At 36.8% G+C, this 17,281-nt stretch overlaps 2 protein-coding genes across 3 annotated transcripts in view; both read right to left on the reverse strand.

Moving 5' to 3' along the window:
• Positions 1-17,281, reverse strand: part of LOC142547171 (uncharacterized) — a 73,145-nt gene that overhangs the window by 53,505 nt on the left and 2,359 nt on the right. Inside the window, exons 1-2 of one of the 2 annotated variants that reach the window (XM_075655320.1) lie at positions 12,216-12,431; positions 11,570-11,617 (exon numbers count right to left, since the gene is read on the reverse strand). The exons of the other annotated variant lie outside the window; for it this stretch is intronic. The gene's annotated coding sequence lies outside the window, so the exon portion shown is untranslated. Of the gene's footprint in view, positions 1-11,569; positions 11,618-12,215; positions 12,432-17,281 lie in introns of those variants that run through there. 2 annotated transcript variants of the gene reach the window in all.
• Positions 10,509-17,281, reverse strand: LOC142547173 (uncharacterized). The gene is made up of 2 exons (XM_075655323.1): positions 16,237-17,281; positions 10,509-10,848 (listed from the first exon to the last, which is right to left on the reverse strand). Exons 1-2 carry the CDS (start codon positions 17,219-17,221, stop codon positions 10,790-10,792), a joined length of 1,044 nt encoding a protein of 347 aa, XP_075511438.1. The 5' UTR covers positions 17,222-17,281; the 3' UTR covers positions 10,509-10,789.

Consider the following 17,281-nt stretch of genomic DNA (forward strand, 5'->3'; position numbering starts at 1 on the left):
ACTATGTCATGGATTCATATTGGAGCAATCCAGATTATGATAAAAGCTACTTTCAAAGAAGGAATTGATTCACCCATCGATATTTCTATATGTGATAGAAGAATGGGGAACCTTCAAGATTTAGTACTGGGAACCATTTCAGGAAATCTCTGTGCAGGAAAGATTGTAGGAGTAATCTATCCAAGGATAGCCTACAACTTGGTAGATCGAGATTTCAGCCGAGCCTTGACATTACATCAGAATTTCAAGGAAAAAAGGCTGATGAAAGAAAGTAATAGACCATATTCTATTACTTATCAGATTTCATACGCTCTATCTAATACACATCATTCAGAATTGTTTATTAGAAATGAGTTCATTGAAATACCTGAGATATTTGAAAAAGTTGCCCAGACAATTTATCCAGAACGAGTTGAGTTTACGTTAATACAGGAAACAGATATCCAAATACAAGACAAGTCGATTCTACAAAGGAATCAAAGTCTTAGATTAGAATCAAGAAGACTATCTTTTCAAGGAGATAGAATTACAAGTTACAGATAGGGAAAAACACATGTCATAGAAACCCAACAGGAGCTAAAAAGTTTTTCTACAATAGGAAAGCTGAGATGCCCAGAAGGGTGGAAGGAAGTAGAAATAGTATTTGATATTACGAAACAAAGGAATCAATTTCCTTGTAATACCATATACTATTTGTAACAACCTATAATTCCAGAGAAATAATCAGATCAACTGATTCTTGGACTAGAGTTTCTCGAGGAACACAAACCTTGGAAACGTCTAGAGTACGGAATGGAGTTTATGGCCGATGACAAAATGTGGAAGATCCAATGACCACAAGTCCATTATCCATATACATTCCAGTAGAAATGTTATATGAACAATATAAGACAGAATATTTTGCTGCTTATATTGATTCAGGTGCTGGAATTTGTACAACAAAATGAGGAGTTTTTCCAAATAATTTGGAAGAAGAATTACCAAAGATTGCTGGAAGAGATTTTTCCATAAGAATCTTAATCTTATGTAAAGGAATTAAGATGACTGAAATAATGATTGACGGTGCTGGACAAACACTTTGGTACAAGGTAAAAACACCACCAATTTATTTTCATGATACAAGAGCTGACATATTGTTAGGAAATAATTTCCTACAAATGTCCAAGTCCTATACTCAAGAAAATGAGAGTAGACGATTAGTATTCACAACACACTGTGATCACAAAATCATAGTCCAGAGACTAAGAGAGGCATTTTACAGAAAATTGCCAATCCAGTTTCGCAGCAAGCGTGGTGATGAAGGAAAACTTCTGAACCCAAAACTGAAGGATTCTAGACGATTTGGAGAAACAATGCTCCAATTAAGAGCAGATAAAGAACTCCAACCAGAAGATATAGAATGCCTTAAGATAACTTTACAAAAGAATGATGTAGAGTTTGAATCTAAAGTATCATTGGAAGATGTCAAGAAAATGATCAAAGAAAATTACAATGAAGATTCCTTGGCATGGTGGGACAAAAATCAACTCAAAGCTTGCCTTAAAATTAAGGAAGGCAAAGAGTATGAATTTGTCTGTTGCAGGCCTATCCCAATGAATATCTTTAATCAAAGGGATATGCAAATCATAATCAAGGAACATTTGGACCTTGGTTTAATCAAAGCAGGAATGTCACCATACAGCAGTCCAGGTTTTCTGGTAAGAAATCATGGTGAAATAAAACGAGGAAAACCCAGATTGTTTATTAATTGTCAAGAAATTAATAAGATTTTAGAGTTTGATGTGTATTTTATACCTAGCATAGAACATCTAATTAGTTGCATACGCAATACCAAGATTTTCTCCAAGTTTGATTGTAAGTCCGGATTTTATTAAATACAGATGCAGGAAGAAAGCAAGAAATTCACAGCTTTCTCCACACCCCAAGGACATTATATTTTGGAGGTATTACCAATGGGATTGGCTAATTCACCTCAGATATTCCAAAAAAAAATGGATAATCTTTTTAAAGATTATTTTAAATTTATGTTTGTTTATATTGATGATGTTTTAATAGCATCTAAAAATATGGAAGAACATGTCAAACATTTAGAAATTTTCTCCAATGTTTGTAAAAAAGAAGAATGATTTTATCTGAAAAGAAAGCAGTCATTGACACAAGAAAGATTGAATTTCTAGGAATAGAAATCGATGAGTCTGGAATAATTTTGCAGGATCATATAGTTGAGAAAGTGCAAAATTTTCAGAACGAGTTAAAAGAAAAGAAGCAACTTCAAAGTTTCTTAGGAGTTGTTAATTTTGTTGGGATGTTTATTAAAAACCTAGCAAAACACAGGAAAGTGTTCAGTCCATTATTGAAAAAAGATGCAAGATTTATATGGACAAAAGAACACACAGAAGAACTTGTCTATTTAAATGAGATTTGTAAGAATCTTTCAAAAATGGCTATTCCTCAAGTTGAAGATGATCTGATATTGCATACCGATGCCAGTGATCATTGGTGGGCTGAAGTTTTAACAAAGCTCACACCAGAAGAGAACAACCACGCATGTATTGTAGTGGTTTATTCTCTGATGCAGAAGTCATAAGATGTCATATCAACGAGAAGGAATTTTATGTAGTAAAAAGGGCTTTTGAAAAATGATCATTATTTTTACTTGCAAAGAAATTCACTTTAAAAGTTGATAACATACAGGTTAAAGTTTTTTTTAAGGAATAGAATAGAATCTAAACATGAGAATGCAAGATTATTAAGATGGCAAGCTTTATGTCAAAATTATATTTTTTTATATAATTATTATTAAATATCATGAAAATATTCTTGCAAATTTTTTAACAAGAGATGAACAGCATTGACATTGATGCTATCATCAAGATGCAGAGGCATTTGAGGGAACACCTTGAAATGCTTCAAACCGAGTTCAACAAGTTAGCACTGAACGCAGAAATTGCGGGAAGGCTTCAACAAGCGGATAAGAGAATTGTCTATGACCGAATTACATGATGTTTACAGGCATATACTCAGTTATGGTCTGTAACGCAAAGGCCTATCCTCCAAGACATCGAGAAGCCATTGGTTTCCTGAATGGAGAGTTTTCGAGTACATGACTCTATACCTGGAGCAGGGGATTCAAGTACCCCTAGCACAAATGTTAAGACGGGATCATTTTCTGATGAGTCGTCCAAAACAAAAATTGAAACTCCAGATTTTAATCTCGAGTCTTCAAATCAACCCTTTCACCTCGGGGATTGAAGAGGGAGAGATCAATCTTAGACCCGATACTGACATGGGCAAAACTAAGGTTGGTACTAATGAAATTATAATTTCTCCATTCCATGTTTATCAACAGACTTGGAAGAAATTAAACACAATAATTGGCATCAACCCAGCCATGATTCGAGTTGATGTGGCAGGAAAAGATCCTAGGGTATGGATGAAACAAAATTCATATCCCAAGGAAGTTAAAGCCTGGTATGAATTTGGGGCTCTTGCCTCAGTTTACACTACATCACCCAGCTTCTCGGAGATATTAGCATTACCAAAATGGATACAGGAAACGGTACATGAAACTTGGACAAACAATGATCATTTGTCCAGAGGAGATATTCTGGAACTGTATTTTTTCAGTATAGTACCAGAACCAGCAGGGAAAGGCTCACACGAAGCTTTTCATTTCTTCAAGCTAAGGAGGCCAGACCTGAATGTCCAGAAATTCATCAAGGATCTTCCTACAAATGAAACACCCCCAGTCTCTTCATTCAATGAAGACGAAATATCTACCAGGAGAGCATGAAGAGTTTGGGTCTGTCTAACATAGATGGACAAAGTCAAGTATCCATTTAAATTCTATCAGAATTATGTAAATGGATCTTTCCTGTTAAATACAATGACAGGAAAAAAAACAAGCTTTGCAGAAGACCTGTTCGAAAAGAAAAGAAATCTTCTGTGGAATAGCAAGCTACCGGCAAGTAAAGAAACTCGCCGAAAATTCTGTAATATGGCACATGTAGGAAGATGGTCGAAGAACATCTGTCCAGAATACCAGAACCAGAAAGCGCCGGAGTTTGGTAAAGGGTTCAAGCCAAGATCTGATCGGAAACACTTTATCGAAACCAGTACAAGTGGGGAAGGATCACAATCACGTTTTTCACGGGGACATAGAAAACCAAAGATTCCCCGACAAAGTTAAAGTAGACATGTGACCATTCCACTAATAAAAGAAGAACCACCATGTGAAACACCATGTGAGTGGAAGGAAAGGGCCACCAATAATCGGTGGTAAAGGACAAAGGAACATTGGATACTTTATCTTTAAAGATAAAGATAATCTAATAAAAAAGCTGAACCCAATCACAATTATAAATAAGAACGAGTGGGAACCAATAAATTACAACAGAACAAAGCTTAAAAATGTATTTTAAATATTTAAAAGTTTTGAAAAGAAGGATCGAGAAAAATAGAGATCAGCTGGAAGCTCTCAAATGGTTAATTCAACATTTTAAAGAAAAAGGAAATGAGATTTCAGCAGATATATTACAGGCTCATCTCTACTGGATATGCGGAGAGATAAAAGAAGAAGAGAAGTTGATTTCTAGATTAATAATATAGAAAAAGACATTTCAAGAAAGAGGAAGGACCATCTCAAAGGACCACTCAACCACTAAAGGGTCCCGAGGCAAGCTGTAAAGGCTTATCAAGATTTGGAATCCGAGTTTCAAATCCGAAAAAGCCTTCTATAAATAAGGAAGAAAGAAAGAAGTTGGGATCATCGAACATTTCCTCATCTTCTTTCAAAAATAAGTTGTAATATTTTCTCTTTCAAGTTTATGTATTTTTCAAGTTCGGCTACTGTAAGTAGCTAAACAAGTTTCTCCTCCCCTACAGGAGGTTTCAATGTAATAATAAATGTTTGTGTTTGAATAAGAAAATCTTGGCTCTAGCCTCTCTCATGTATTATTTTTCAAAATTTTATCTTTTATTGTACATCCTAGCAAACTAATTAGTATTGTGCTAAGTGCTGCTGAAGGAATCTGCTTCAGTAACCATCTGTTGCGACTGCGTGGTTGGATTGTGAGGAGCAATCTGTAAAATACGGTGGATATAACCCGGTGGTACTTTGGTCAAAGAAGTAAAAGATTTAATTTATCTTACGGAAGCATGATGAGCCTTTTATTACAAAAGAAAATCAATTATCTAAAATGAGAATATATTATGACAAATTTAGAAATTTTAAAGATGTGGGGAGTTGAAACAAAGTTTTAATAGGGTAGGGAGTAAAGAAAAGGCTGAGAATGAGAATAGGGATTTTTTGGCAAATTCCCTCGTTTGTTTGGGTACAAATTGTTATTAGTGTAAAAATATACAAAAGTTATAATTTTTGGTTTTTTGATTTTATTTTTTTACTTTTATTTAAAAAGTAAAAATATTTTTTAATATTTTTCAAAATTCAAAATTATTTTATTTTTTAAATATAATTAAAATTTTGAACTATAATTAAAGATTTTTAGAAATTAATTAAAAATTGAGCTTAACTTTTTTTTTAAAAAAAAACTATAACTTCTGTATACAAACATATCCCTATTCTATTAATATTAATTAACAAATATTAATATATAATCTCATTAATATCATAAATTACATAAACATAAAAAAATCATAAATTACAAATTCTGCAAATACAACCGATCAATTATCAATCTCTCGTCATCTATTTTCGTTGTTCAAATATAATAACATAAGATTGTATTGTTTTTCCTTGAAATTTAAATCTTAAATTGAGGTGGATCTTTTCCCATTAAACTCATTGATACAAATAGCTTAATATACGTGCACAACGAATTTTATTTTTTACATTTGTTTCAAGAAATTTATACAAATATTTGTGAAACACGCGGATTTTTTATATGATTAAATTTACATTAAATTTCATGCGAGAGAGTCTCATGGATCTATATATGTTATACATATCGATCTGGTCCATACCTAGAGGAAAAAGTAACACTTTTGTTATGTCAAAAAATATTTTTATGGTTTATCGAGTTAAAGATTCGTTTAACAAAATTAAACTGTAATACATAATTATAAGAGTTTTTGTGTTAATTTTATGCTAGCTAAATCGTAAACATATTCTTTAAAATAATTGAGTATTATATGGTGTTATGTATGTTTAATTCAAGAAATATATTTTATTTTACCACACAACATTATTTGTACATTGCATGCACATATTAGGAGAATACAATTAACAATCTAATGACAAGTGGAGCAGATTTAAAGTTACTTTATAACCATGTAACATATTATAGGAGCGACGAGATGTTAGCGTAAGATCACTATTGATATATTGAAAGGAAATCAAAATCAGAATACAATGATAGATCTATTTATAATGATTGGCAAAAGAAATAAAAAACAAATAGAATAAATTTTTTTATAATAATCAAATTTTTTTAATTAAAATTTTAAAATAATAGTTGTTCATGAAAAATTGTTTATTTTTATTATTAAACAATCATCGATGCTTTATCAATTAATAGTTATGTTAGGATCGAAGCTAAAATTTAGATGGAGTGAATAAATTTAGCCAAAAATATTTTGGTTGAGTTAGCAACACAGAAATTTGATTTTGTAAGTTAAGTTTTCAACAAGTTAATCAGTTGATATGTGCAGAAGTATGCTTACTGAAAATAATTGAACAAATAACTCAGTAGAACTGGGTGAAGAATGTTCAATAAAATGAAAGAATAAACTGAATTCGAAATTATTTCTGGATTTCGGAGATTTCAATACTTCTAATATGTGATACCCTTGTCCCACATCCGAAAAATGAAAGATTTAAAATGAGTTTATAATGGCTTACAATGGACTTCTATAGCAACTTGGATTAATCATTTTCGTAAAGCGAGGACAAATACGAAGTAGTTGTTATAGGGGCCCATTGTGCAGTCACGCAGCCGCGGGCCCGGGCTCGGGATGTGACAGAATGGTATCAGAGCCGGTCACCGGCATGGAACACCGAGATATAAGTGCTATGCGGGGCAAAGTTCTACGTGCATGGGAGCCACCTCTTGAACCCGCGGGGCAAAGTGCTACATGGCGGGAGCCAACTCTTGAACCTGTAGGAGCCACCTCTAGATTCTCGGCGCTGGTGGATCGAGGGGTCAGGCCTGGACGAGGACGTCGCGTTCTGAAGGAGGGGTGATTGTGATACCCTTGTCCCACATCCGAAAAATGAAAGATTTAAAATGAGTTTATAATGGCTTACAATGGACTTCTATAGCAACTTGGATTAATCATTTTCGTAAAGCGAGGACGAATACGAAGTAGTTGTTATAGGGGCCCATTGTGCAATCACGCAGCCGCGGGCTCGGGCTCGGGACGAGAGAGAATTACATGTGAGGCCCGGTGCCGAAGAGGGCGGGGTGTGATCGCCGGTGCCATCAGTTGCATGGACAATGAGCGGCTCCTGGCAGGCTTCTAGGTGGAGGAAACATGAATGAACCGACCCACACGAGAATGAGAGGGATTCCGAGACTGTTCAATATAATGGACTGTATAGTTGAAGAGTGCTTAAAAGATTTGATTTGTACTACTCATATCACGAAGGTGCATCTTCTTTTTGGTAGCTCATCACATAACAACACCAAAGTTAAGCGTGCTTGATTTGGGGCAATTTTGGGATGGGTGACCTCCTGGGAAGTTTCCCAGGGTGCGTGTGAGTGAGGACATAAGCACGCTGGAAAGACCCGTCTTGATACAGTGAGGACAGTCGTCGAATCTGGGGCATTACAAGTGGTATCAGAGCTGACCTCTCTTAGTACGGTGTGGTTCGGGGACGAACCAAGCAGAAGCTGGTGGGCATGTGAGGCCCGATGCCGAAGTGGGCGGGGGGTGATCGCCGATGCCATCAGTTGCACGGACAATGAGCAGCTCCTGGCAGGCTTCTAGGTGGAGGGAACATGAATGAACCGACCCACACGGGAATGAGAGGGATTCCGAGACTGTTCAATGTAATGGACTGTACATTTGAAGAGGGCTTAAAAGATTTGATTTGTACTACTCATATTACGAAGGTACATCTTTTTTTGGGTAGCTCATCATATAAGAACTCCAAAGTTAAGCATGCTTGACTTGGGGCAATTTTGGGATGGGTGACCTCCTGGGAAGTTTCCCAGGGTGCGTGTGAGTGAGGACATAAGCACGCTGGAAAGACCCGTCTTGATACAGTGAGGACAGTCGTCGAATCTGGGACGTTACATAATCACTCCTTCTTCCTCGCGAAAGGTTTGCACTAAAAGACTTTGGTAATTACAAGCAGTTTGAAATAACCCACTTTAGCAAGAATTAAACACTGCATGAGTGAAACTCTTAGTAAAAACTCTGATATAAAGAATTTTGAGAAGTAACGCTACTTATTTTCAATTATAAATAGTACTGAAAACTTCTATGCATGAATTTGATCCTAGAATTGATCTGATAATGAATTATCTGGGTGTGTTGTTTTTCAGTTGGGCTTTGAAAAATTTATATAGAGAGATTATCAGTTTTCTTTGTATGATTGAGTGTCGGAACTCTATATTGATTCAAGTCAACTGATCTAATTGGCAACGGTAACCTATTCCAAATATATATCTTCATGAATGTGGATGTCCTTGTTGCTAGGTCATCGTACTTTATTATATATGCAGAATTCTGACTGCAGCTCTAAACCTTCATTGATCGGCAAAACGGAAAGTTTTATCAGTTGACTTTGATCCTTAATAACTGATTTACCATAAAAATGAATTTTTTTTATCCTGAATGGTAGACTTTCGGTGGATCTAAATCAGTCAACCTAGAATTAGTTTAGCTCGCAGTATATTTCACATTGATTGATCAGTTATGTTAATAATTAGTTAGATTTCTCAGTTCAATTTACCTCTAGAATTCAGTTTGGTTCCAATCACCAAAACTAAAATATTTCAAGAATTTCTCTTTTTTTTGTGTTTGACAAAATAATGTCAAAATACTGAATTAGTTGATTTTCAACAATATGTACAACTGAACTAATTGACTAATTAAATCGGCACTGATTATCTTCTAAACTGACTGGTAGATTTCTTATGTGGCTATTTAGATGATCTAGGCTGACTAGAACTGGTTGACTTTTTATACAAAGCATTTGCTTCATCGATCAATGTAAACTATGAAGTTATATATAAGCTATTACTTCTGCACTTTACGAAATCGATGCAGTAAAAAACTTTGTTTTACTTCGGCATCGGTTTAATTCCGGACCGGTTTTCCTTTCTTGAACCGGCCAAAGACTTCACTAATTTCTTGGATACGACTTCGTTTATAATGCGAAGTAAAATGATGCCCTATTACTTCATGTGCGTCTACTTCGGCAGTTATCTACCTATGCCTTCGTTGAATATGCGAAGTAAATCAAAGAATTTCTACTAGTGCCTCTTCAGTATTCATATTGCTTATTTTAAGGATTGTGATAGAAGAGGAGGTGGTGAGGCTAGAGCTGATCTGATCTAAAGTTGTTCCAACAATTAGGTCCAGATCATGTGAGGATGGCTCTACTGGAGGCATCTCTTTGGAGGAGGGACCAACAAATTAAGATCTAGACTGGTATAAGGTCATGTTTAATCAATCAATAAGATTTTGAACCAGCCGGTTCTTCTACAGCCTGACAGATATGTCCTACTGATACTGAATCAGTAGAAGCATGATTTTCTAGAAAAGAAGAAAAGTTTGGTTGACGAATTCAGTACCTCTATCAGATCTTATTTTGTCAATTTTTTTGATTTTTTATTTAAAAGAATTTTGAAAATTTTGATCAGTTGACAAACAGTTTGGTCATTTGATTTTTAAAAAAGTTACCAAAGTGAACCTTGTTAAATCATCAACAATGACTATAGTATATTTCATTTCTCATAAGCTCGTAACTGAAATATGACCAAACAAGTTCATGTGTAGCAGTTCTAAGTGTATGGCTGATGAATTACCTCATTTTGTTTTAAAAGATTACCTAACTTGCATCTCAAACTAATAAGCTGAACAGACTTTGTCTTTAGAAAATTCAATTTTGGGTAGACCAGTAATCAAATCATTCTTGCTCATATCTGCAATGGCTCTTAAAGGTAAATAAATTAACCTCTTATGCCTTAACCAATTTCTTGGTAAGTTGGAAGCAAGGAAGCACACTTGTTTATTAGGTTGAGTAATCCAATTGATTTTGTATGTGTTGCCGCACTTGTTACCTGTCATTACAATGCATCCAAACATATCTTTAACAATACAGAAATGCTTACTAAACTCAACTGAATAATAATGATCACACAACTGATGTGAGGCCCAGTTACTTTAATGACAACTAATGATCAAATAATAATGATTTGATTTAGATTTGCAGCGGAAATGGTTTAAAAATAATTTAAAACGGACCTCAGGGCCTAGAAAAAATTTCGGCATGACCTCCCTGTAAGTAGGACATCCCGAAAAACTCAAACAACTGTTAATATCAAAATATACTCCAACTAGAGTCATTAAATCAAAAACCGAAGTTAAACAACATATAGCCGCACTGGCCAGGACTAAGCATAAATTAAAACTTACCAATTACTCACCAGATCAAAAAAAACCCAGAGTCGACTCAAATCATCACAAAACAACCCAATACCACTACAGATACACGGGGCAACTCCCCGGCAAATAAACTACAAATACAATACTGAACAACTCAAGACATACATATAGACTAACTGGGAGACTGCATTAAACAGAACCAAGCAATCCAACCTCAATCCCGAGCTCCACTGGCGGAGCCTCGGCCTGATGCTGCAAAACGACTCGGGAGATCTACCATGGTGCCCAATAGCAACCACATCAGCCCCCCCAGTAAACAACTGAGGTTAGGATTCTGGTATGAAACAGTTCAACAATAACAACAATAACATAAATCATGCATAATCATATAATAAAATGTAATATGCAATGCATGAAAGGCTCAACGAATAACTGGGATAACAGGAGCCAACAACCGGTACGATAACAACTGGAATAATGCTCGAGCAACAACACAGGGGAGCTACATCGTCATGGAGCTAAACCGCCCTGCCAAGTATGCGAGGTATGCCAAGCTGTGCTGAATAACACCCCTGACTCGGCCTCCATACAGCTGATACGATATAACAGGATGACACAACAGAACGAACTAGATGACACAATCCCAGCGCTCACCTCAAAAGGCTGCACTAACCACGGGATTGTTCAATCACATCTACAGTATCATGTGTATAGGCCTATCAGCCACACAATGATCCCTAGATAAACAACAGTGCCAGTTAACAACGGATATCAACAATGGCTAACAAGAACGATAGCGCTCAACATGAATGTCATAACTGTATGCCCAATGCTAAATGCCAATAATATGTCATAATAAATAAACATAGATCACAATGAAGGCATTTAACAATTTACAACAGTCAACAAGTCATAAACACGATCCATGTAACACAAAATGACAATTAAACATAATTTATGTTTTACCGTCGTATGTTACCGAGCTGTAACATACCTATACCAACTTGACAATCCAATATCACTTCACTTCAAGACTCTCGGCCTAAACAAAACCACAATAAGCCGATCATGAAAACTACATTCCATACCAATGTCCGATTTGACACAAAAGAGCATAAAATTCGTATATCGCTCAATATTAAATCAAATAAATATCCGCCAATTGGAAATGAAAGATAACTTGAATATTTAACTTTTTATAGAAGAAACTATTTCCAGAATCCTAATAGATAAATCCCAGAATTATCAAGAAGACACTGCCACTCAACATATTTTCGGGCAGAATCTCGTACTGAGCAGTTTCGGAAAAATGAGATAACTTGCTCAATTCTTAATGGAATTTAACGAATCTTATATCATTACGAAGATAACACATAGCTCTACAACTTTCCTTTGAATCACAAGTCCAGAATCCGAGCGCATAATTGACAAAAACTCGAATTACAGTAGGTGTCCTGCACAACACCATTTCAGAATTCGATTTGACACATTTTGGTAGAAAAATCATATCAATTCCGTTTCTTATCCAAATTTGATGATTTCAGTGGCTATAGAAAGCTAACAAACAGAGCTACAAGTTCTTTTTAAGTCATTTCTATAAATTCAAGTTGTAAAAATCGCAGCAACACCAAAACTCTCACCCCAAAAACGGAAGAATTCGCACAGAAACAGAGTACCGGAAGAGCAGCTTTGATCTACCCGAATCCTTGCTCAAACTTCGCGATTTTTGACTTAAATCAAAGCTTAGGATGTTAGGAAGACACCCCTTCAGACCGATCGAGATTTGGACGCCGAACGGAGGAGATATCGCGACTTTTCTGCGGCTGCTCCAAAGGTTGCGAAAATTGGTTTCCTTCTTTCTTCATTTCTCTCTTTCTCTCGTTTTTTTCTTCTTTTATTTTGAAATTTGTGTGTATGTATATGTATATTTATATATTGTATATTTGGTTACTCAAATAGTAACTCAAGCTCATTTATCCCGGTCTGAATATATTTTGCTCTCGTGTGTTATTTAAACTTTATATGTATTTTTATATCGTTTTAACTCCGATATTCTAAAATACATTTTTTTAACACACTTCTTGAATTTATTTGGCATAAATAATTATTTTAATTTACAGCTCAATAATTATTCTAATTATGCCAAAATTACCGGATAATTAAATACAGGGCCTTACACTTCTCCACCCCTTAAAACAAATTTCGTCCTCGAAATTTCTGTTTATACACATACATGTTACACACAATACGAAACCAACAATACATTACTAAGAATCAAACAGATATGGATAAGATGCTCTCATCTTCTCTTATGTTTCCCACGTTGATTCTTCTACACCATGCCTCGACCACTGAACACGTACAAGTGGTATAACTTTATTGCGTAAAACTTTATCTTTACGATCCAAGATACAAACAGGATACTCAATATACGATAGAGACGGATCAAGTTCAACCTCATCAGGCTGAATCACATGAGACGGATCGGGCTCATACTTACGCAACATAGAAACATGGAAAACATCGTGGATGCCAGACAATGACTGGGGCAAATCCAAACGATAAGCGCAAGTCCCAATACGCTCAACAATCTCGTAGAGGCCGACGAAACGAGGTGACAACTTACTTCTCATGCCAAAACGAACAACACCTGTAAACGGAGAGATTATCAGAAACACAAAATCTCCAACTTGAAATTCTAGAGGTCGACGACGTCTGTTAACATAACTAGCTTGACGATCTTGGGCAGCTTTCATTCTCTGACGAATCAACTGGACTTTATCATGCATTTCCTGAACAATCTCAGGTCCAGTCAACTGCTTCTCACCAAATTCATCCCAACAAAGAGGTGATCGACATCGTCTGCCGTACAAAGCTTCAAAAGAAGCCATACCAATAGTCACTTGGAAACTGTTGTTATATGAAAATTCTACCAGTGGTAAAGCTTCATGCCAACTGTCTTTAAAATCCATGACCGCTGCTCGAAGCAGATCCTCGAGTGTCTGGATCTTACGCTTTGTCTGACCATCTGTCTGAGGATGGTACGCAGTACTCATCGCAAGTCGTGTACCCATTTCTTTTTGAAAACTAGTCCAAAACTTTGATGTGAATCTAGGGTCACGATCTGAGACTATTGCAACTGGAACTCCATGAAGTCTCACAACATTTTCAATATACAGACGAGCCATTTTCTTGTAAGAATACGTCCTCTCATACGGAATAAATTGTGCCGATTTAGATAATATGTCGACAATCACCCAAATGGCATCAAAATGACGAGAAGTACGTGGCAAATGCGTGACAAAATCCATAGCCACGTGCTCCCAGTTCCACTGAGGAACCTCCAGGCTATGCAATAATCCTCCCGGTCTCATTCGTTCCGCTTTGACTTGCTGACATATCATACAACGAGACACAAACTCAGCTACATCCTTTTTCATATTCTTCCACCAAAACTGAGGCTGTAGAATATGATACATTTTCCTTCCTCCTGGGTGGATACTATATCGAGTACAATGAGCTTCTTTAAGGATGGCTGTACGCAATTCAGAAATATCTCGGACAACCAATCTACCATTCAACCGAAGAGAATCATCTGAGTGAATTGAGAAACCAGATTGGTGTCCTTCTGATACTAACTCATAAGATTTCAGAACTCGATCATCAGTTTTCTGAGCTGACTTCACACTCTGAATCAACTCTGGCTCAACAGAAATCTGAGATACACAAACAGCATTACCTTGGATTTTAAAATCCAATCCAGAAGTACAAATATCCTCTCGTAACTTAGAAACATGAATCGAGGATAAATTAACGTCAACAGCCTTACGACTCAAAGCATCGGTAATGACATTCACTTTTCCCGGGTGATACTGGATCTCACAATCATAATCTTTCAAAAGATCCATCCAACGTCTCTGTCTCATATTCAGATCTGACTGAGAGAACAGATACTTCAAGCTTTTGTGATCAGAATAGATTATAAATTGCTCCCCAAACAAATAATGTCTCCAAATCTTGAGAGCAAAAACGATAGCAGCCAATTCCAAGTCATGAACAGGATACTTAGACTCATGCGGTTTCAACTGACGAGAACCATATGCCACAACTCTGCCATGCTGCATCAGAACACAACCTAGACCTCGATTAGATGCATCCGTGAAAACAACAAATCCTCCAGAACCACTTGGAATGGTAAGAACTGGTGCAGAGGTCAATCTCTTCTTCAACTCGACAAAACTTGACTCGCATTCATCAGACCAAATGAATCTCTGATTTTTCTGAGTCAGTTGAGTGATAGGTCTAGCAATCTTTGAGAAATTTTTGATAAATCTCCGGTAATAACCAGCTAGACCCATGAAATTATGAATCTCTGGCACATTGGTCGGTCGTACCCAGTTCAGAACTGCTTCCACTTTACTTGGATCGACAGAAATACCATGTTGAGATATGACATGGCCCAGAAATATCACTTTATCTAACCAAAACTCACACTTGGATAGCTTGGCGTACAACTGCTTCTTTTGAAGAATTCAAAGAACTATCCTCAAGTGTTTAACATGCTCTTCCTCGGACTTGGAATAAACAAGAATATCATCGATGGATACAATCACAAAACAATCGAGATATTTACGAAATACTCGATTCATCAGGTCCATAAACACATCAGGAGCATTGGTCAAATCAAAAGGCATAACCAAAAATTCAAAGTGTCCGTATCTCGTGCGAAAAGCTGTTTTTGGCACATCTTCTTGTCTAACTCTCACTTGATGGTACCTGAACGAAGATCAATCTTAGAATACACCGAAGTACCTTGCAACTGATCAAATAAGTCATCAATCCTAGGGAGTGGATATTTATTCTTGACAAAAGACTTATTCAGTTGCCGATAATCAATACACATCCGCATCGTACCATCTTTCTTCTTGACAAATAGAATCGGTGCACCCCACGGTGAAGAACTCGGACGAATATAACCTTTAGTCAACAAATCCTGCAATTGTTCTTTCAGTTCTTTCAGCTCAACAGGGGCTAAACGATATGGTGCTCAAGATATGGGTTCAGCTCCTGGCATTAATTCGATATTGAACTCAACTTCTCGTTCTGGTTGAAAACCAGGAATCTCTTCTGGAAACACATTAGGAAACTCACGGACTACAGGAATATCAGAAATCCGTCGCTTATCTTGCGATAGATCCACAGCATAAACCAGAAAACCTTCATGACCAGAATCTAACAATCGATTCATTTCAATGGCAGAAACTAGAGGAATCTTGGCTTGGAAACCACGACCATAGAAATTCCATTTAGGAGCAAAGTTAGGTCTGAAACGAACTATTCCTCGATAACAGTCAACACTGGCAAGATTTGCAGTCAAAGCATCCATACCAACGATGCAATCAAAGTCATGCATAGCTAGAACTATGAGATTCAGATATAGAACATTTTCATCGTGAAACAAAACCGCATTGAACACCACATTATAAGTGATAATCATTTTGCCCATCGGAGTAACAACAAATAGATTGGAATTCATACTAGTGGTGCGAAGATCATGCGAAACAACGAATGCATGAGAAACAAAGGAATGAGATGCTCCAGTATCAAATAACACTCGTGCTATAAAACCACATAGAGTACAATTACCGGTAATGACAGTACTTGGAGCTGCCTGAGCATCATCCTCAGTCAAGGCAAATACATGAACAGATGACTGATTTTGTTGACCACCTTGCCCCCTGCTCTGATGCAAAGGGCGACTAGGCTGATGGGAGGACTGGGACGCTGTTGGAATTTTATTACTTTGAGCTCCACTACCTGCCTGGGCTGATTTCCCCGTCTTACTAGGACAAACTCTAGAAAAATGACCCGGCCGACCACAATTATTACAAACCCCTTGAACTCCAACACACTGATTACCGGAATGCTTGCCTCCACAGTGATCACAGTAAGGTCCACTATAGCGATATCCACTACGGTTCCCTGAACTCCCTGAACTCGAAGAACTAGAACCAGACTTCTTAAATTGCTTCCCACGTGGACGAAGAGATGCAGAACCAGATGAACTGAATTGTTGCCTCCCCGACTGATGATGTTGGATAGGAGCTCGATTGCCACTCCTCGTAAGACTAGCTTCAGCCCTTTTTGCTATTTCCACTGCTTCAAGATAATTCAGTGGCTTACCGGTAGAAACAAAAGGGTGCAGATGATCGTTCAATCCTTCAATAAAACTTTCAACAACAGCAACCTGACTTGCAGCAACATGAGGAGCATATCTCACCATAGCATAAAAAGAATCTGCATACTCCGCAACTGACATATCGCCTTGTTTCAGGTTATGAAACTCAGAAGCCTTAAAACTGTAGAATGATGGAGGACAATAACTCTCCTTAAACTTCAGCTTGAATATATCCCATGATGGAATGATTCTCTGAGCATCTAAAGTCATCAATGTAGTAGACCACCACATTTTGGCACGATCTTTCAACTGATGCACAGCTAATCTCAATCGACACTCTGGAGGATACTCAATCAAATCGAACAATTCCTCAATCTCAGAAATCCATAACTCAGCTTTCTCAGCTCCCTCCGAACCACTGAATCGAGGAGGATGCATAGAATGGAAACGCACAACTAACTCATCCATCCTAAGATGCTCTAGCTGATCAGCGGCTTGCTCCACAAAAGTATCATCAACAACCCGGAC

This window comes from Primulina tabacum, chromosome 5 (genome assembly GCF_025594145.1).
Source record: "Primulina tabacum isolate GXHZ01 chromosome 5, ASM2559414v2, whole genome shotgun sequence".
Classification (NCBI taxonomy): Eukaryota; Viridiplantae; Streptophyta; class Magnoliopsida; order Lamiales; family Gesneriaceae; genus Primulina; species Primulina tabacum.